The sequence below is a fragment of the Pipra filicauda genome, unplaced genomic scaffold, assembly GCF_003945595.2.
Source record: "Pipra filicauda isolate LSUMZ 115617 unplaced genomic scaffold, ASM394559v2 scaffold501_size416358_pilon, whole genome shotgun sequence".
NCBI lineage: Eukaryota > Metazoa > Chordata > Aves > Passeriformes > Pipridae > Pipra > Pipra filicauda.
This window is the reverse complement of record NW_024104645.1, coordinates 374,201-396,729: the sequence shown is the minus strand read 5'-3', so window position 1 is coordinate 396,729 and position 22,529 is coordinate 374,201. Positions and strand designations below refer to the sequence as shown.

Here is a 22,529-nt window from a genome sequence, read left to right as displayed (position 1 = left end):
GTCACACTGTCACACACACAGGCACGGGGTGTCACACACGGGCACTGTCACACACACCAGGGCTATGACACTCCAGTGACTGTGTCACACTCTGGCAGTGTCACACATACCAGGGCTGTCACATACACCAGCACTGTGTCACACACTGGCTCTGTGTGTCACACACAGGCACTGCATGTCACACACTGGCTCTGTGTCACAGTGTCACATACATGGGCATCGTGTATCACACACGGGCACTGTCACACACACCAGGGCTCTGACACTCCGGTGGCTGGCAGTGACACTCTGGTAGTGTCTCACACACCAAGGCTGTTGCACACACCGGCGTCGTGTCACACAGCGTCCCTGTCACCCACACCGGGGCTGTGACAACCCCCGTCTCCATGGCAACGGGAGGCGGCGCTGACGCGGCGGCAGCGCCCACCCGCCGGTCACCTGACGCGGGCCCGCGGGTCACGTGATCCGGTCTCCATCGTCGCCATCTTGAAGCGGTGGCCGGAGGTGAGGAAAAACGGGATTTTTCCCCATTAATCCCGGTCAAAGCCGGGCGGGATTGGCCCGGTCCGGCGGGCAGTGGCGGCGGGCGGGCGGCGGCGAGCGGGTGGCAGGCAGGGCGCGATGCGCGGCGGCGGGCGAGCCGGCCCCGGGACGACGCGGCGCTGCCCATGTGCGGAGCCGCGGGCTGCAGCGGCTCCCGGCGGAGCCTCCCCGGGCCGGGGTCGCCTCCGTTCCCTCCCCTCCCTTCCCTTCCCTCCTCACCGCCTCGCCTCTCCTGTGGCCAGCTCCCCGCTGTAGCGGCGGCCGCTGCTCCGCCGATGGAGCCGCGGCGGCGGCACCTGCGCGATGTAACGCGGGGCCGCTTTATACAGATCTCCCCGGAGGGGAGGGCGGCGGTTGGGCCCGGCCGGCCCGCGGGAGGGTGACCCGGCCGGTGCAGTTTCCCTGCCCTCGGGAGCCGCGATGCGATCGGAGCGGCCTCTCCGGGTCAGGTGGTTGTGCAAAGCGTGGTTTGGCTTTTCCAGACCCGGAGGCGTTTTGCCCTGGCTGGGTCCTGCTGCCCGAGCGGGCGTTTTCCTCCGGTCTGGATCTTCCCCTCCAGGACCCTTTGTCAGCCCCACACCCCCTCTTTTAAGTCCTGCGTAGGTCGTGTCAAGGGTACATGCTGGCACAGGCACTTGCCAGGCTGAAGTTTTATACCTTGGGAGATTGAATCATCTGTACTGAAAACACTAAATTCCACATAATTTGTGTACAGATCTTATAGTCCCTCTAAAAAAAAAGTCTGTGGTCGTAAGCATTAAAGTCAGTCCAAACAAATAGCGATGTAACACATATATATATATGTGGTATATATACATATATACCATAGTTATGCATCTGATAACTGTGATTAGCTGAGAGCATCCCAAATCAATGCACCTCTCTCTTTGCATTTTTGACATAGCAACACTATATGGCAGCATATTCCTTTTATGGTTTGTCTAGAGGATTTCCTCTTAGTTTTTATGCTGCTTTCAGATGAAAAAGGTAGGGGATGTATTTGCCTATTTAGCATCACTTAACAAAGTTTTAAAAGGACCAAGTGTAATTTAAAGTAGTAGTATAAAGTCCTTATAATTTTCCTTAACTCATCAAAGTGAAAATATTTCAAGTAGACATTATTCCTTTGAGCACTTCATTAAATCTGCTTTCAGAGGGAAAAGCACATTTCTTCACTCTTCATAATGGTTTTTAAACATGTTACAGCCAGTATGAAATAAACAGCAAAGTGTTATTGTGTAAATGAATAGGGTGATTTTCAAGTGATAGTTTTCAACTTGAAATCTTTAACATGAGGTGCAAACGACACTAAAAAACTAACACTGCTTATATCCATAGTTCTGATGATAACCTGAGTTCTAAGTTGAATGGCAAATAAAGGTAACTTGAGTAGTTCTGCCTGGAATTTTTCTGTAGTGGAAAACATACAACACAGAACCTGCTCTCATAGGTCTATGCACTATATTGCTGTATAGTAAATCCATAAGCAGAAAAGAGTGGATTTTATGGGTCTGTAGGACCAATTCTGGAAGTTCTGGTTTGCCCCCTGCATCTTTTTTGAAAAAAAAAAAAAAATCCACACGAAAGAATTTGGTATAAATTTTCAAGGATGACTGGTAAATATCTATAATCGTTATGATCTCAGTTTTATATATAGTATATTAAAAAATGTATAAAATACATATGCGTGTGTGTAGAGGCACTTGAATAGGTTATTTATAGACATTTTTTCAGGAGTAAATTTTACTGTAAGACTTTCTGTCCAGCTCCCTCACACCCCCCTACAGCTCTGCCCACATCACAAGATATGTTTTCATGTAGATTTAAATATACTGGCTTCTAATTTAACCTCCAACAGTACCACATTATTGCCTGTGGTTTATGGTTTGATATGTTTAAAGGAAGTGTAAGTGGAAATAGTTACTGCCTATAGCTTTCCCTCAAAACAGAAAAGAATTGCTCTTTTCAACTTCAGTACCAATTTATTTTTCCTACAATTAAGAAATTGTAGAAAAAGCTACAATTAGTAGGTTTTCTAGAAAAAGACATTTATAATGAGTAGTATGATCTGACATTTGAACAGTCTTTAAAATAGTCACAGTTAAATGACTAATGCAAGTGAATGCCAGAATTGTTTTCCTCTCCTAACATTTGAAGGGAAAAAATTGCTTATTTTTGTAAATTACATTGTTGCAAATTGTCATTTCCTTTAGGAAACATCAGTGTATCAAAGTATGTTAGGAATACATTTTCATATCATACCATGGTTTTTAGACATAAATATGTGAGGGACTATTGTTTGGTATTTAAGTGTTTAACATTCAAATGTGCAGATCTTGTAAAGAAAAAGAGAATAGCTGTATCACTGTTAATCATCAACTTATACTTAAAAATACTTATATTGCCCTTGTACAACCTGGAGGCAGGCTGTTAGAGGCTCTCTTGGAATTATGCTGTCCAGCTGTATTGAATAGTATCCATGAAATGTCCTCAGCATCCTTGGCTATTTCTGTAGCCATCCTGAAAGTTTTCCTTAAGTTGATGGCATTAGGCTTCCATACTTAGTAGAGAGGGAAATCTAAATAATACTAGGTTGTCTTTTTATTACTGTGCAGGTATAAATGTTAATTTTTTACAAACCCTTTCTCCCAGGTATTATGGAAGAAGGAAGCACTGTTGCAGTATTGGTGCCAAATATTGGGGAGCAGGAAGCTGTGCTGATTTCGGAGACAGTCATTGGCCCAACACTTCAGAACAGCGAAGATCAGAGAAAATGTAAAACTGATCCACTCATCCATGTTATCCAGAAACTGAGCAAAATAGTTGAAAGTGAGAAGTCACAAAGATGCCTTTTAATAGGGAAGAAACGTTCCCATCCCGATGCTCCTGCGCAGTCCTTGGACGCAGAGGATCTTTGTGAAATCCCAGCTAAAGCAATTGAGCTGTCAGTGATTGCTACTAAAAAGACTGAAGAGTTACAAGCAGATTATTTTGTGACTGAATGTCTTCCACAAAGCAAAAAAAAAGTGACGTGCTACCAGTGTAGTCTCTGTAAGTTTCTATCACCTTCGCTCTTAACACTACAAGAACATATAAAACAACACGGGCAGAAAAATGAGGTGATATTAATGTGCTCAGAATGTCATTTTGCTTCCAAGAGCCAAGAAGAGCTTGAATCCCACTTCCAAAATTACCACGAGAACGGTGGTAAAAACAGCATCCAGACAAAAGCGCAGCAGTGCGTAAATGTCGCCAGTTCATTCCTGCAGGGGCCGGTGGAAGGAAGTGTCAAATCAGGGACTGATCAGACAGGAAATGTGGAATGTAAAGATGGAAGTCAGTCTGCTCCTGTGCCCGAGGTGGGCAGGAGGAAGTGGTACACGTACGAGCAGTATGGCATGTACCGGTGTCTCATCTGCCGCTACACGTGTGGCCAGCAAAGGATGCTCAAAACACACGCCTGGAAACACGCCGGGGAGGTCGACTGCTCCTACCCCATCTTTGAGGAGGAAAATGAAACTGCCAGCTTGTCAGAGACAGTTGTAACTCACACACCTCACAACGTGGATACAGTTGTCCTTTCTTTGGAAAACAGTGAACTCGATATCCACAGTGAACCTTCTCTTCAGCTTCAGATTTGCAATTCTGAGCAACTGTCGTGTAAGTCACCCATAGGAACAAATGTAAAAGAGGAGGAGATATTAACTGAGTCTGTGGTGCATTCTCCTACTACAGAGGTTGTAGAGGAGACTATATCAGACACAGAACCGGACAATATGATAACTGACAGCCTGCTGTCATCAGCACAGAAAATCATCAATTGTAGTCCAAACAAAAAGGGTCACGTTAATGTAATAGTAGAGCGTTTGCCAGGTGCTGAAGAAAGTGTCTTACAAAAGCCATTCTTGATGAACACTGACATTGACACAGAAAAAAAATTAATCTCTGAGGAGTCCCATGTTACCTGTGAAGAACCTGAAGTTTATCGTTCAGATGAAATTCAAGAAGTAATAATAGAATGGAATAATACTGAGAAGAAAGATAATGAATTAAGCCCTAATAAAAATGTAACAGCTGATGAAAATGTGCCTCCTGCACGAAGGAGGACAAATTCAGAGTCTTTACGGCTGCACTCCCTAGCAGCAGAAGCTCTTGTTACAATGCCCATCAGAGCTGCAGAACTGACACGGTCCAGCTTCAGGGCTCTGACTGGGGAAGATGCTGTGGATGCAGGTGCAGGACAGGGAGGAGCTGATGGCCCATGCGTGGCTCATTCTAAAGTGGTATCCTCACTTAAGGATCCTTCAGAGGAGTTTAGTGGCTTAAACCAAAGTGAATGTGCAATAGTGGAGATAAAGAAAGACAGGCCAGAGTTATCAGAAGCCCCAATTAAAATGGGCATCAGCATGTCACTGCTGACCGTCATCGAAAAACTGAAGGAGAGGACAGACCAGAACGCTTCTGATGACGACATTCTGAAAGAACTCCAAGACAACGCACAATGCCAAAACGCCAGTGACGCGAATGTCCCTGGCAGCAACCTGGTGGAATACATCCCCAACGTGGAGCGGCCCTACCGCTGCCGCCTGTGCCACTACAGCAGCGGCAACAAGGGCTACATCAAACAGCACCTGCGGGTGCACCGCCAGCGCCAGCCCTACCAGTGCCCCATCTGCGAGCACATCGCTGACAACAGCAAGGACCTGGAGAGCCACATGATCAACCACTGCAAAACCAGGATGTACCAGTGCAAGCAGTGTGAGGAATCCTTCCATTACAAGGTAAAGTTCTTTCCTGTGCCTGCCTGTAATAGCTAAATAACCTAATTTGCTACTTTTTTAATAATCGGTGATCCCTCTCTCTAACTTAATTCAGTCTGACATCCTGGCTTCGTTGTAATTACAATTAGTTGCTGGATACTGCCAGCAATATACAATTCAGCTGTAATTATTCTGGGTTACCCACTGAAATAAATTTGCTTCCTCACTTAAGTTATTTTCCTGAGAATCATCTTATGGACATAATAACATCATGTTGTTTCTCTGCCCACATGTAACAACTACAGGAGGAAATGAAACTATCAGACAACTTTATAGTTGAAACTTCAAAAGAATGCTCAAACATGTCTGCCAGTTGTGAGTGTGCAAATGTAATCATGGCATTTGAGAGTACCACAAGACACACTGAAGCAGAAACCATTTTCTTTGTTTCTCTGTTGTTGTGTTGGTCTGGATGTTCTGTAGAACTTAGGTTTGAAAGATTACATACCAGAGCAGAATAATATACTTCTGCCATTTTCCTAATTGCTATTTCAAGCATTAGTGCTGGTGAGTGTGTCCCTGTGTACTCAGCTCAGGACTCAGGAATATGGAATAGATTGCATCAGTATCGAGCTCTACAGCTGAAACTCCTGTAGGCAATCCTATCCCATATTTACTGTCATTTACACTTAGTTTGAAAAAATATACAGGTAGGGTAGCAAAAGGCTCTCTCTTCCCTCCCTTCCCCAGGCAAGCAGAAACAGGACCAACGTATTAAGTCACAAGGCAATACAAAAATTGAGTTAATTTTTACATAAGCTCTAACCTCTAATCTAATACTGCTTTGGGAGTATAATAATTTTGGAGGAAGAACACTGGCCAGTTGTCTGTGGGAATGAGGGAAGAAGGAAATCTGTTTTCTAAATGAACACAAATCATAGAATGCTCTCGGTCATTGTCATCAATCCTTTATGTTACTAATCCATGATATTTGTTTTATTTCTAGTAAAATTACCTAAGGGATAATCTGTATATATGTTAACATTTTATAACAGTTGTCATTAAAACTTGAGTAACAATGTCACAGATGATTGCAGCATTTCAAGTGATCACTGTATGTTTGTAGTGTATATTTAAACATGGGAAACCCTTTTTTTCAGAGCCAACTGCGAAATCACGAAAGAGAACAACACAGTCTTCCAGAAATCTTTTCAACAGCTACATCTAACAAGCTCATAGTTTCCAATGAAGTTGATGACAGAGAAGGTACTGTGTATATTTACACCTGAAATTACAAAAAGTCATTCATAACATTACTTCTGTTTGCTGTATTTGTTTCAACGTCTCCTTCACACTGAAATGTTTTCATGCCTGATCATAACCTTCACTGTGTGTTTTTTTCAGTGTAAAAAATTTACCATAGTCAGTCTTGAGGTAGCATTAATTGTTAGGTAAGATGGTTTTAGCCCCTGTAATTGACCCTTGTATTTCTTGTGAAACACAAATGATACAGAGTATTACTCTGAATTTTTTCCTTCCTTCGGCAGCTACAGTATTTTTCAAATCACCTACAGTAAACAAAAGAAAGCCTTTTTTTTTTAAAGTCACCATGGTAATGTAGTTTGCTGTCAGCATATACATACAATTCCATCCCTTCTGTGTTTAGAAATTTCTGTTTAATTATGGTAATGTCCAAAATGAGTAATTTCTTTTAGCCCTAGAGAGGCAAATGTAAGGCATTCTAAATATGCAACCTGTATCTGTAATAGTTGCCAAGGTAACAGTAGGTATGGATTTTCATAGAATCACAGAATATTAAGGGTTGGAAGGGACTTTAAAGCTCATCTTATTCCAACCCCTGCCATGGGCAGGGACACCTTCACTAACCAGGTTGCTCAGATGTTTGTTTAACTGTGTATCTGCTTATAATGTAATAGTGTTTGTTTTACAAACAACAACAGCAACAAAAAAACCTCAAACCCTTGATGTGTTAAGGTTATCAGGGGAAAAAATAACCAAATTCTGTAGGAGAAAACGTGGCCTTAAAATCCTGTGAGTATCCTGGAGACCCAGTATTTATCACTGCAATGTAAATGCATCCTCTTCTCTGGTGAGTTACCCTTACTGAAAATATTTACAGCATTTTTATTTTGAAGGCAACACTGTAATTATTAACACTTTGAAATTTTAGAGGACTGTGAAAAAATACTAGTAATTATATAGTCTCTGAACAACTGTGAGCTGAAGTGTTTCCATTTTGTGCACATAGCTCTTTCCTGTCCTAACTGTGCTCTCTTGTTTGTTTAGACAGCAAAATGTGCACTCTAATAGTACTTAGGTTGCAGTAGAAATTTCTGGGTTCCACTCTCTCCTCTACAGCTGGTCAGTGAGTGCAAAAGTTATTGAAATTAATGCAACTCCTTGTGAGAAAAGGGACTAACCAGCATGAGCCAGGGGGGATGGCTTGAACCAGCAATGCTTTTCCAAAGCAACATGGTCCATGTCAGAATAGACTGAGATCCATAACTTTTGCCTTCTGTTCTCTTAGCTCACACTCTGTTTCTGGCTTTCAGTATAAATTTAAAAGCTAATTACCTTATTAGCCTCAGGTAGAATGACCCTTCCCAGCTCCTATTTGCTCTCATCAATGCAGAAGGCATTTAAATTCAGGAGGTTGATCTGCAGTGCTTAGTACACCTAAGCCTGAGAGAGCCATCTGAAGTCAGGAGAAAACAGGAAGATGGCTGGGGAGAGTCTGCTGGTAGTGGGAACATTTCCCATTAAGTACTGGGGGTTTTATTTCAGAAGCAATAGCATAAATATTTTAATGGAAGTGATAGGAAATAAAACATTGTTAGTTTAGCTGGTTACAGCTTGGACTATTACTTCTGACAATGTTTTTTTTTGCTGTAAACCAGTATTCTTAAAGATGTCATGATATAGGAATATAACTATCTTGCAATGCCTGAAACATGTCAGATTTTGGGAAATACTGTACCTTTGTAGATGAAGTCCTGTTAATGTGACTGAAAATCAAGAGGACTATCTGCTTTTGAAATTAGTATGTTTTAATGAAGTTGTTTTACCGTTTATATCCTGATCTTGTAACTAAACTTCCATGCCAGGGGAGCCCCTGTTCGAGAAATCTGCCTGCTTTTAATGTAATTACTTCAGAGATTTTTTTAAAATATTTTTTACTCATTATTATCTTATCCAAGTGTTACAACCATGCACTTTAATTGATTGTTTACCCTACATGAAATTAAGTAATGTGGCTTGAATGAAAACTGTTCTCCTTTTGAACTTTTATTAACTCATACTGTGGAATGCTTAAATTATTTCAGAACCAATTTATAATCAAATTGCAACACCACTGCAGTACAGCAATCTCTTGTCAAACAGATGTCATCCCTATAAAGCGACACAAAACAAAGAAGTTTATGGCATAGCATCTGTTTATGTGAAAGATGCCTGAGCTGGAACAGTTTCATTTCTTGTCTATGAAATAGTTAGTCCTAAAAGTCTCTTTATTCATCATGGTTGTACAATAAATTAAAGGGGAGCATTATGACACTGCATATGATCAGATTGTAAATGTCTAATAATGAAGGAATAGGGTAATAAGCAGCATTACAGGAGCACCTGTTACTGCTGCTACAAAAAAGATCTGTCATTTCCATGTTCACTTTTAAGAGACCTGATATTCTCTATCCAGAAAGCAAAAGAGGCCCCAAACCCACAAGAAATAAGCCAGTGAAGGGGATGAGGGACATGACTGCTATTTTGTAACAGCAAGGGATTATTTGATGTATTATAATTTATGTGCATCTTGTTGAAGGAATAAATACAAAGTAGTGATTGGTATAAATAATTGCTCCTAAGTGTGTGCTACTGGGTGTGAGCCACACAGAACTATGCCATAGCTAATATGTTTGCATAATGCTTTAAAAATCTCATTAGACACTGTTTGTTTTAAGCTGCCTGCCCAATAACATACCAAATTCATAACAGAAAATGCATTTGGAAGCAGTTTATTCTAAAACTGCAGAATTTAAGATGGAAAACCCATTCAAGTGGAGCATGGAATAGCTTCACACAGTCCCTGCTCTCCCATGGATCTGCAGCCCAGTGGATGTCCTCGATTCATTTGAGATCTTCTACATAAATGTGCTTTCATAAAAAATTAATTGTAGAAATATAAGTTCCAAGCATATAATTAAGATTATTTTGATAATTTACATTAAAGGAAAACCAAAACTAATAAATTTTACTAGATGAGCATATTGTAGGAAAAATTCCAATACATTCTGCCCTAAGGTTGACTTTCAAAGAGTGCCTGTTATATATTATTTCCATATTATTTTTTATAAGAATGCCAGAAGAGTGAGCACTGTGTCATGTTTTAAAGTGAAAAATAGGAAATATATTTTCTGTTATCTTGGTACACACAGAATTATTCAAATTTTATTTCAGACTGTCTTTGTATTCAGATTGCTCTTTTATTTTACATGATATACTGTATATTCTTCATAATAACCCTCTGGGGTTATTAGCCCTACCTGATTACTTTGCATCTTGAACCAAAAGTGCTGAATTTTGGGGTGCAAGTTTTATTAGTGGTAATTTTTCCTTTCTACTTCAGTTAGCTGTGTGACTATATCCCTCAGGACAATATTTCTAAGACTTTTTTTTTACATAATTCAATGCCTACCTGTGGGGAAAAAGAAATGTCTCCTTAAAATTAGAGTTTTACTGTAAAGATTCTCAGTTGCTGTTTTGATAATGAAAAGATTCAGTCTAAAAAAAAAAAAGCATGAAGTGCTGCATGGGAATGGGAAAATTACCTGCGTAAAAATACCATCCCTCTTCCCAAATGTTAATACCTTAACCCAAACCAGTTCCATTACTCAGTGAGGGAGCAGGAACAGGGCTGTTTAAGTCTACACACATCTCAAAAAATATTCCAACTGTGCACTTGTGGGCACACATTTTCCTGTGTTTAAGGAGTCATTAGCCTCTGTCTCTGCAACCATTAATTTTTCAAGAGTCTTTTTCATTCTGGAAAGAAAAAATGATTTTTTTTTACAATTGCTTTTTAGTAATTTGGAGAAGTTCCAAATTATTTATTAAGACATCTGGTCAGTATCTATTTTTTTTATCATCTCATATCCTTCAGAGAGTGTGAGTATATATGGATGATGAAGAGGATTTAGAGGGTTTGGGAGGCCTTTTGCTTTGGTTTTCCGTGTCTGCCAGTTTGAAACTCTTCCTTTCTCAATCCCCATCTTTTCCTTTGATTTGATGCATTCTGCAAAGCAGTGAAACTGCTGGGTTCAGCAGTTCCCACATTTCATCACCTTTTGCTGTAGGACAGGATTTTACCCAACTGCAGGAAGAAGGGAAGTGTCCACATAAAGAATGTGTTTTCCTAAAATTTTAATAATTCCAGTAAATGGCAGGGCTAATGCAGAACAGCATGGTATAATAAACCATACCTTTATTATTTCTATGTCTGTTGCCTGTTTAATACTTTAAAAGCATTAAATATTCAAAACTATTACTCTAAAATGTTAATTCATGTTTCGTAACTCAATTGTGATGAAATTCTCATCTGAGAACTCCTTACAATGCTGGATGCAACTCTCTAAAATAACGGATTTTGTTTCATACAGGAAATAAGTCTTCAGTTCAGAAACTGTACAGGTGTGATGTATGTGACTACACAAGCACAACCTACGTTGGTGTACGAAATCACAGACGAATTCATAACTCTGATAAGCCATACAGGTAAGTGTCTCAATTATTGCCAGCCTCTGAAGGTTACTGAATTGCTCATGCAATTTTGAAGACATTGCTAAAGAAGTGCAATTACATAATTCTACTGCAGATTTGAAGGAGCCACACTTGCTGGTTGACTCAAACCATGTAATTAAGATTTGCTAATTTTTCCAGAATGTACCTTTTGCTGTAGCAGTCTATTGCTTGTTTTCAGTTTGAAGCATTCACATGTGGAAATGGAAATAATTACATTGTAATATTGGACTTCAGCCAACAGCAATAAGACATTTCTCAAAATCCTTGCATGCTTAAGTTCATTTTGGATTTGCTTTGTTGCAAAATGTTCTTCTTTGTCATATTACTGCTTTATACACTGGCTACTACAGAGTGTGGCAAAGTCTGCCCTTTATCTTGCTGCCAGACCCCTCATCTTTTTCACAAGTTTCAAACACTATTACCACACTCACTTAGGATCAGATTTTATGAACTTTCTACGAGGGTATCATATGGATTTATATAGAAACTTGGATATCTAAAATCATGTGTAATACTGTAGCTCAGGTCCACAGCAAAAAACCAAATCCTGCACTTTTCTATTGGTTGCTGCATAAATTCCTGCAAATTCAATCTGTGCTCATTCAGTGTGGATCTCTGTCCCTCTCTAGTGGCTAGAAAATAGATCAGACTTAATGGGCTTTTTGAGCTGATATACTTCTGACTTTTTAATACAAGTTCTGGAAACTCAACACCTTGAAATGCTGAGCTCAGCCAGGGACTTTCTCTTTTGGATAAACAAACCCAGAAGACATGTTGTATTTTGATTTGTGCATTATAATGATATCCCAGAACACTAGCAAAAATTTGCAAGATGTTTGCTCAGAGAGCAAACGTGGAATACAAACAGATTGTTTTTCTCCTCAGTATCTTCCCTCTTGCCATTATTTATGACTTGTGAGGTTGGAACAGCAGATACTGCAGAGTGTCTTGTACGTGGTAGTTTTCGAATTGGTGTTAGTTGGCCTGGTTTGATTTAGGAACCCTTGGAAATTTTCCATTGGTGATACAAACTGCTGCATACTAAATATAAACTATTGATGTGGCTTGCTTTTCTTACTATTTTTTCATAATCTCCTTAGACAAATTCAAAGAACTGGCAGGGTATTCAAGCAACAGCCTAAAATCCGTAATGATCCAGGATTTATGGTATTTCTCCTTCTGAAACATGTATTTCTCAAGCCCTCCATAGTATCAAATAGCAACCTACTTTATTGATGCCATTTTTAGAGCTCTAAACATACTTTATAATTTGACAAAAATTGCTGGAAATTAAGCTGTACAGCCTCAAATGATGTGTTTTTGTAGATTTAATACCTTCTGGATTCCAATACTGCACAATTAAATCCTTCCAAAAATAAAGCGAGTATTTTCATGCAAAGTATCCTGCAGTCTTAAACTGTTCCACACTATAGACTAGACTTTATAAATGTTAGCCATTTTACCATTAAAAAAAACCAACAACTATAGTCCTAACAAATATATAGGAGTTTTAGCTGATAGTTTCCACTTAAATATGTTCTATACAGGAAGGTTTTGTGGTACTATATTGATATTCATGAATAGCATAGAATTTGTGCAATACTTTGAGATCCAAATCCGTGGATCTAAATCTAAATTCAGAGTGGTTTATGTATTGTTTTTATACAAAGATAGTGCATCAGAAGTAAGAAAAAAACCCCCAACATAATTTGGACAGCGTGATGAGACACACTTGTCTGAGGGCACTTGAAGCTAAACGTGTTGATCATGTCACTGATTTCTATTTCAGCTATAATGCCCTGAAACTTAGACATTTCATTACTAAATATATAGTTTGACTTTTAAAATGGCATGAGAAACATTGCTGTTGCATTAAGTAGAACACATATTCTGGAGGAACAAGGCTCATGTCTAAATCCAGTCTGTCCCCTATAGCTCTTAGGGTCACATTGTGCCTTTGATCAACACAGCCAGGTAACTTGGATCAGGGCTGCATCCCATCACTGCATCCTCATCCCCCTTACACTTAGTGGTCCTTGCCCACATCAGGAGGGGTACACAAGATAGGTGTAAGGAAGGAACATAGTCCCCATGCCCAGGGATTCCTGCTGAAAGGTGGAGGCATTTTTGGGCTGCAAAAGATTCTCACTGCCCAACAATTACAGGTCAGCATCATCACTTTGACTTCTGCAAATACTGTTAGCCTTGAACTGTAATCTTTCTAGGTACCTTTGCTTTCTCTTGTTTTCAGAACAGTGTTAGCAGTTAATTGTCAGATTAGTTCACTTCTTGTTGTCTCTTCAGGTGTCGAGTCTGTGACTTCGCCACCACAAATATGAATAGCTTGAAATGCCATATGAGGCGGCACCCCCAGGAGCATCAGGCAGTGCAGCTAATGGAACAGTACAAGTATGTAACGGCTCTCATTTGGCAAAAAGCTGTCATAGTACTCATTTTGTTATGTTAAGAAACAAAGCAGTGTTCAGATTCTATTATCCTCCCTCCTAGACTCGTTCTTTGTTCCAGAAAGTTGTTTGGGGTTGGCTTTTTTTTTGAGGGAGAGATTTGCCATGGCATTCCCAGGCAGTGTTTATGCTGGCTGATTAAACATGTCCACGGCTTCCCTCTGCTACAGCATTCAGCTTCTTCTTCCCAGAATGTGGTGGTTGCATATAAACTGCCTATTGCAAGTAGTTTCTGGACTGTGTTAATTACCAAAGCATGCCTGGAATTGTTTGGGAGGATGCATGTGCCAAAACCATGTCATGGCACTTCTAATATTTAACATTATAGATGGGTAAATTCCAGTATCCAGGAATGTTCTCTGGCTTTGTTTAATATCCTAGTCTAAGCACAGCCTTTGCATATAAATGTTAGTTAGAATCCAGGTTGGCATTACCTAGTTAAGAATTAGTATGAATAGTCATTATGTTTAAGTGATGAGTGTCCTTTACAGTTTGTCCATAGGTATGTGTGGTTTATATATATATATATATATGAGAAAGTTGGCACAAATATGTGTAATTGTCTACTACTAATTTGCAACAAAAAAGCTGGGAAAGGAAAGAAACTCAGGAATATTCTGAACACTTCTTAGTGGAAGATTTTAAAGGCAATAGGGAGAATGCAAATAAAGCACATTCACATCAAGGTTTCTTCTCAAGAAAAGCTTCTTCTACAACTTAAAAGTCCTTCCACTGCCTTTTCCCCTAAAATGTTCCAAGAAGTATTAAGTTCTATTTGTTCTGCTGTCATACTTCACACAGTATTGCTGAGTGCTCTTACTGTAACCAGAGATTACACTTTGGTCCATGCATCCCCAAGTCTATCAAAAGCTGAAAGATAATTGTTTCCTTGGTAGATCAATTTAGGATACACTTGAATAGTAAAGTTTAATAATTCACCATAAGTCAACCTGTAGGGCAGATCATGCTATGGAACTGAAAGGCTTCTACTACTGAACTCAAAGGTAAATAATTTTGTCTCTCTGAGAATGTGTCACATATACTGTAACTATATTTTTTAAGTATATGATCATTAACTGTAGTGCATCATGCTAAAATTGTTGGAGTTTTTGTGTCTCATTTGAACTTTACACTAAAGTAGTCAACAGTATTTGGCAATATTCTCACAGTATTCTCAGCAAAGTAAATCTTATTAGTAAGTTATTAAGTGTAAATTAATGAGTAAATTAATTAAGTTAATGTACTTCAAAAAATAAGAGAGTAATTAGAAGGAGATAAAAACAAACACTGGACTGCAGCTTCCTTCACTGTGTTACCAACCCACTGACCAAGCTGTGTTAGTGGCACAGAAAAATCATATGTATAATAAGACTAGTGGATACATGTGCACACAGAATGGAATTAAGATTATTTGTTGAACTTTGTGTTTTGCAAAAAAAAAAAAAAAAAAAATATTTTGGCCTAATTTTATCTGTAAAGTAACTATAAGGTCTGCCTTTTATCTTATTTTTAATGATTTATTTTTTAACAGCCTCATTAGAGACACTAAGATTCTCAATCTGAGAATGAACTGGCCTATCTTTGAAAGCATCCATTTTCTTTGTAAGGCTTCAAATTAGAAGGAAAAGAGAAAAATAGGATATTACATTCCAAATCAAGTAATAGAGAAAAGTGAGCTAGAAGGACATGCCTGTTGTTCCCCAGCAGGACAGAATTATCTTGCTACATAAGCAAGGTAATGTACCGTGCCTTCACCCAACTTGGGAGATTTTTGCTGTTCTCTGCAATCTTCTGCTGAGCAGAAATAGTTTCCAATATATATGATTATTTGCAGGGCATTTAGGGAGTATATTCTACTGTCATTAAGAGAAGTCATAAAACCTTACTGAATTGTAGTGTATAACGTGTTTTTGTGTAGGCCTTCTTATGTTTCCAGGTTATACTTCTGAAAAGGTCTTAAAAGTTTACAAAATCTGACTAGTATGGTAGTAATTTTAACAGACTCATCATAGTGTACCTACTGGGATCACATTGCTTGAGCAGAAAACACCTTACTCTCATTGAGGAATGAAATCCTTTCCTAGCTATAATTTATTAGCACAGGGTCACCTTTGATTGCTTCTGGCCTTTTCCATGTGATTTGGGAAACTAAAAACTTCCAAAGTAGCAGGGAGCTGAGCAAAGGAGCCTCTCTGTCCAAAAGGCAAGCAGCTACATCATCTTGACTATGTGTGAGGTTCTGCTGTGGAGTGATGTCATGCACTCATCTCCTTTATGCTGAGGTGACTTATTTATCATTTTAAGAAACATTTAAAAAAAATTTTCTGTTCTGTGTTCATATATGAAAAAATTAATATGAGATTTGATCAGTTTTGGGTTATTTGCAGCCATATACACTACATCTCCCTGTAAATAGGATTTATTCTTCAAGGGTTTGTTCTTTACTGTATAAGACAGTGTTTTGCAGGGAAATAGAGAATAATCTGGAGGTACCCAAGCTGATAGAAAACTCTACAGAGAAAATGGTCACCTGTCTGACTCGTGAGCTGTGAATATATTCAGAATCTGACTGGACACTGTCCTCAGTAACCTGCTGTAGCTGATCCTGCTCGAGGCAGGTGCACTGGACTAGGTGATCTCAAGAAGTCTCTTCCAATTTCAACAGCTCTGTGATCCTTAAATAAACTAATACATGCTACAGCAGCAAAGACTTTATTACTTCAACTGACATTATCAGTGCTGATTACACAGCTCCTGCTTGGTTCAGAGCAATGGCAAAGAGAGCTCACTACCTGCCTGCCAGATCCCACACACCAACGCACGCCCTCTTTCTGCAGTCATCAGAAATACTGCATTTTTGCAGTGTTTAAGCAGTTTTAACTGGCCAAACAGATAAGATTTTAATTCAGTTGTTTAAGAAATCAGAAAAATCAGACTTAAACATTCTCAGACCCTAAAACTAGTCTTATATTTCAGGATGGAACTTTACAAACTAATGTGGCCTAGTTCTGAAACTGAAAATGGGGACCAGGAAGAAGATTCACGTGGATCTCTCTGCTCATCCTTTTGAAAGAACTAATCCATTACTAACCTAATAAAATTTAACTTCTAAATGTTTCTCTTTTTCCTTCTCCATTTTCCCCTAGATGTTCTCTCTGTGGATATGTATGTAGCCATCCTCCATCCCTGAAGTCCCACATGTGGAAACATGCAAGTGACCAAAATTATAACTATGAACAAGTGAACAAGGCCATTAATGATGCCATATCACAAAGCAGTAGGTATGTCTGATTTGCTGTCAAGCCCTATCATCTAGAATTTTCCTAAGACCCAACCCTGATCCAAAATAAACTTCCTATTAAAAAGCAACAACTGTACATTTTGATATCTGTTTTGTTTTTTTGCTATTATTCCAGGTTTCAAGGACAGCTCACTGACAAAACCTTATTAGAAGGCACAGATGAAAGTACAGTACCTATACTAGGAAGTTCAGACAACTTGGTGTCTTTTACAGAGTCTATCAACCAGACTACAAATGAAATTTCAGGTTCTGATGAGAATGAAAAACCTAACTTGATGAATACCTCATGCAGTTTAGAAAAGAACTCCACTCTACCCCATCTTGGCACAGAATACTGTGTTCTTCTCTTCTGCTGCTGCATTTGTGGTTTTGAGTCTACTAACAAAGAAAACCTGCTGGATCATATGAAAGAACATGAGGGTGAAATCATAAACATCATCCTAAATAAGGACCACACCACGACTCAAAATACAAACTAGGTGAAGCAGTAAGTTAAGAGGATTTCCTAGAGTGAATATTTTCTTGCTTTGCTAATTTTTGCCTGAGAAACTTGCTAAAGAGAAGAATTGCTAGCAAAACTTGATTTCCCATCCTGAGTCCTTGTTTCAGTAGGAGTACAATATTTTAACCAGGGACTGATGAATCATTTAAGAGATAAATATAATGAGTGATGAATAGAATGATCCATTTGAACCTGTTATTTCTTTATATGGTGCCAAGAATGTAGGATTGTTGGTTTTTCTTCTTTTCTTGTCAGTTACTCATCAGTAATAATGCATTAGTACAGTACATTAAAACCCAAAGGTGTGAAAGCTTTGTATCAGTTGAAAAGCTTTTCTCTTCCTCCCTCTTTGTTGTTTTCCAAGTAATTCAGCAAAGGACTTTTTAACTGTCTTTTTTTGAAACTGGCAACAGACCAGATAAAAATTTTACAATATGATCTCATAAACCTCACTGGATTCTGGAAGGTAGAGCAGCAGAAGTTGAAGGGCCTAGAAGCATTTTGCTAATAATTTGATTGGATCCCCACTAAAAAAAACTTATATTTTTTCCAACTCATAGTGTGTAAAATATCCTTTATAATAATGACCTGTTGTTTCGTAATGGTTTTCTTGACACATTCAGCAGAACTGTTTAAAAAAACCAACCTTGTAATGTCACTTGCCATTTGTGGTGATTACTTTGCAGTATGTATGAGCAATGTTTGTAATGAGAACAAGATATGAATAATAATTGCCACTAAGTGATGTAGATTCCAAAAGATGTAGGTGAGCACAAATTGGGATTTTGAGAAATGCCTACATGCTTTGGCAATCTTTGAAATCCCACTGAGTGGCTAAGTTTCCCCTGTGTCTGTCAGAGTTGTAAATGTAGAAATAATGAGCTGAAAGATAACCTTCCTGTAGAAAATCTTATTTAAAAAAAAAAAAAGGCAAACAATGTCTTAAGCCAAAACTGCATCCAGTCACTTATAGAATAAATTTTACTACTGCATCTAGTATGGATTCATAAAGGGAATTAGAGATTACTTTGTTTTCTAAGAAACACATCGAAATCTCTCCCTCTTAAAACCTTTAGCTTCTAAAATTACAGCGTGGGGGGTTTTTTGGTTTGTTGTTTTTATAGTTACAGCAGTTTGCAGTCCAAGACATTCATCTGTGTATCAGTTTGGGATATTATTACACTGGTTAGTTACCTGGCAACTTTGCTGAGGTTATTTATAAGGTTGGCTACTTCACTCGTTTGAAATACATATATCAATCAAGTGAAGTAGTAGCACTTCCAAAGAAGCCCTTTAGCAGCCAGATTTAAACTTTCTAAATCAGGCAGGTATTCCTGCCTTTAATGAGTGGCAGATGCACAGCAACACGCCTAGTTCCCGACATGGGGGTGCAGTTGCCTGATTTTTAGTAGCTCATGACTCAAAAAGTTACTTACTCTTAGCAAATCAGTGGTTTCTGGTTCCTTTATTTATACATTTCTGCTCTCAGAAATCAGCTCCAGCTGTAAATCTGAGAGGGTGGCACGTGTAGTGTCTGTCTGTTGTGTTATCACTGACTGAAGTGGCGACCAGGAAAAGAAAACAAAAGGTCTTTGTACAGCCTCATGAAGCAGCACAAGATGTAAAGGCCAGGGTAAAAGCACTAAGACCTCAAGTACATTTAATGGTATTTGTTTTCATGAGATTTCCTCAATTTGACCTATTCTTAAGGTTAAATAGCTATTATTTTGTTTATAAATTAGAAAGGCGAAAGTACACATTTTACTTTAAAAATTGGTCAGGATATAAGGTCAAAGCATTTTTGTGTTCAGATATTTGAGACATTTTAAATACATATGTGAAGTACACAGTATTTTTAGTTAAAAGTTATTTTTTGTATTCCTACAGATGGGTTTTACATTTGAAAAAGCACGATTTATTTACACTATCTCAAATTCAATTAGAGATAGTAAACTTTTAGTGGGATATTCATACTGTCTCACATCAATATTTTACCTTCAGTATAGAACTCATGTGAAAATCCTACATTATCTGGAATACATCTCAACTTTCTCATTCAGAGATCCCATTTGTTGGAAAAACTAAAGGACAGCGAGATCCATTGCTAAACTACCGATCAGTATTGACAGATACAATATTTACCACATTGTTGTTTTTGTGTAAAGGGATAATTATTTTAAAGTTGCTCAGCTAGTGAAAGATAAAAGTGAAAAACTTGCATTCATAAGCTAAGAAGGAGATGACAGTGAACCAAGACTTAAAAAGTGATTAACCTTGAATCAAAATGAACAGCTTTGGTGTCTGTGGAAGGCACACTTGCAGCACTGTGTGCAGTGCACCAGGAATCAGTGTCATGGGATTACTGAGCAGGACATGTCTATTCTCAGTTCTTTGCCATCTTGTTGCTTTTTTCTTTTTGACCACATGTTCCTATAAAATAGTAGAAAGCTACTTGCCACTAAAAACCGTTATCAGTCCTAACAAACACCAACAAAGAATTCTTTCCCACATACAGAGGTTTATTTTTTTATCTGTCTCCATGCTGCTTGCCTTTAGTTACCCACTCAATTCCCATGGACTCTGTCAGGAGTTCTGCATGTAATCATAGACTTAGTTTTTCTGAAAGCAAATTGTTCCTCAGGTTATCTGCTTTCAAAAGCCCGTGGTTGGCTTGGCTGCATGTTTTGGAAGGGGGTTTAAGTGCATTTCAAAGTCACAAACACTGGGGTTTTCCCCTTTTTTTAAGCTTTTAAAATATTCTTGGATCTTTGGTCACAGCACTATCAGGTGATCAGCTACTCACGTGCTGTTTGTTTAAATTAGATTTTATTCTGTGATATGAACTGTAACTTGCAGCTTTGTTTTAAATGCCTATACTTCCACTAAAGAGCAAACTTCATTCAGACTGGGCTGTACTGAAAAATATTTGCATATTTCATCTTCCTGATTTATGCTTGGAAAAATAGAGTGGGATTCAGTCAGAGTTATTGCATTTTCCTCTTTCATAAGCACTTATTTAATCATTTGAAGAAATGTACAGTTGGTGCTCAAAGTAACATTTGTTAAGATATATTTAATAGAAATTTACATTTGCATTTGATATTCATGGACATGGGTACATGTATTTTTTTAAGAAAAGGTATTGTAACACTATGGCACTGCTTTTATAGCCAAAGTATAAAAAAATTTAGAAAACTGACATGTAAAGACTGCAGTTAATTCTGATACTGTATCTTATTAAATAGGATGAGTTTTGTTTTATAAAGTTATCCAGCACATTAAGCTGCATGCCTTAAGCTCTCTCTAGGATTGTGTTCCTGATAGACAACTGTTTGGAACTATGAAGCAAAGTCTGTAGTACTACTTTAACTACCTTCTGGAATACTGTACAATGTTAGAATAATTTATTTTGCTTTACAGGAGTTTGTCACGTATTGACTTTAATATTGTATTTTGGTAATAAACTTTTTTTTGTTAAACGCTTTAGTCACTTTTATTTGATCTGTATGAAATATGAATATGGAAAATTCAAACACTGAGCCAGTGTTTAGAGAGAGGGGGATCTGTTTAAATCAAAAAGTATTTGAAATACTTTACTGCCATTTCCCACCCTTGTGTCAAGTTATTACAGTTTTAATACTGTTAATACAAGTTTTATCAAAGTAACTGTGGTGATGAAATATGAGACTGTTAAAGTCAAAATACTTGTAAGTCTGCATGCAGTGAGGATGGGACAATGCTGAAGGACAGAACTGGAATTTCAGAATTCACACTGAAGCTAGTGGGAGTTTTTTCCCTAATTTAAATAGAGTGAAAGCCTTGCACAGCTTTTTTCAGGTAAGTGATTGATCTTTGCTTATCCATCACATCAGCCAAAACATATATTGCAACCTAATTTTAAATATACAGCATATTTCTTGGCCTTGCTGGAGCTTTTCTTCCCATCTTTTTCAGGGGGACAAGAAAAGTCTAATTCAGTTGCAATTTCTGGAGAGAAAAGAGAGAGTATGGCCAGAGTACCTATTGCTGGTATCAGCATGGTTTATATTTACATAAACAGGCAAACTTTTCTTCTTATTGTCATTTTATTTTTGCTATTATTATTATGGCCCTGGACCAAATATGTTGAAATAAAAGGTGGAAAACTAAAATGGGTTTAGGTGCAATGCTACAGATGCTGTGTCGTGCAGCTTTGTCACATTTTCTCTAATGCAAAACCTGGGGAAAAAAGGTGTCTGGGCTAAAATACCATCCTCACTTCAGCTTAATAAAACAAAAGAGCCCCATCAGAAGTTTCTCCCCTCCCTTAAATAACCTAGTTGAGTATGATCACAAATTGGACTGGACCCAGGTTGTTGGGATAGAGCAGCACTGACCGAACCTTTGATGATTGTGACACTGCTGGGAACTTGGAGAAAATGGGCAAGAGCCCTGCCACACATCAGTGGGATCTGAATGACTCTGTCCTATGTCTTTGGCAACTATTTATGGTTGGAATTGCTGCAGAAGAGTTAATGCACGACATTACTGAGGGTTTTTTTGCAGCCCCTTCTAGGCACATTTGGAAAAGAGCTGTCACACCGAGTCACTCAGGAAGTGAACCACCATGAGAACTGACCTGACCTAATAGTAGCTTGGTAACAAAATTCAGAATAGATAAAACTAAGATTCTTTTACCCAAAAGCAAAACTTCAGGACCCTGACAAACTGTACAAGTTGGAAGAAAAAGAGAGAACCTAGAAATTTGGTGTGTTTGCTACAATACCACGTGGCTGCTGAACAGCAACTAAAAACATTGCAGGTTTAGACTCAAAATTTACTTGGGCAGAATTTGAGTCTTGTGTTTCACAGTAGCTCTTTCTATAGTACTGAATGTGACAAGCCAAGAGAAAACAAATGTAAATAGTATAAAGACATTGAATTTAAAGTTTCATTCATTCCCTGTATGCTATGGTTTGTAGATGTCATTTGCTGAGATTATGGGGAACCAGGTACTAACATGAAGACTTTGCTACTTTGATCTAATTGGAACAGAATGAGCAAACAGAATATTGTTAAATATCCTTTTGCTGTTCTGGCAAGTAAAAAGCCAGCATTACAACAGTATTATAACAATACTGTAATGATATAATAATAATCAGTAT

The 22,529-nt window shown here is 38.4% G+C and overlaps 1 protein-coding gene across 2 annotated transcripts; it reads left to right on the top strand.

Moving 5' to 3' along the window:
* The first annotated feature begins 420 nt into the window (after positions 1 to 420).
* On the top strand, positions 421 to 20,864 carry ZNF507 (zinc finger protein 507). 2 transcript variants are annotated; one of them, XM_027729558.2, is made up of 7 exons: positions 421 to 504; positions 3,196 to 5,324; positions 6,464 to 6,569; positions 10,976 to 11,090; positions 13,422 to 13,526; positions 16,729 to 16,863; positions 16,999 to 20,864. In XM_027729558.2, the coding sequence occupies exons 2-7, from the start codon at positions 3,201 to 3,203 to the stop codon at positions 17,360 to 17,362; spliced, it is 2,949 nt and encodes a 982-aa protein (XP_027585359.2). In that variant the 5' UTR covers positions 421 to 504; positions 3,196 to 3,200; the 3' UTR covers positions 17,363 to 20,864. The 2 variants fall into 2 exon arrangements, with proteins under 2 accessions (XP_027585359.2, XP_027585360.2); XM_027729559.2 differs by lacking the exon at positions 13,422 to 13,526.
* The last annotated feature ends 1,665 nt before the right edge of the window (positions 20,865 to 22,529 follow it).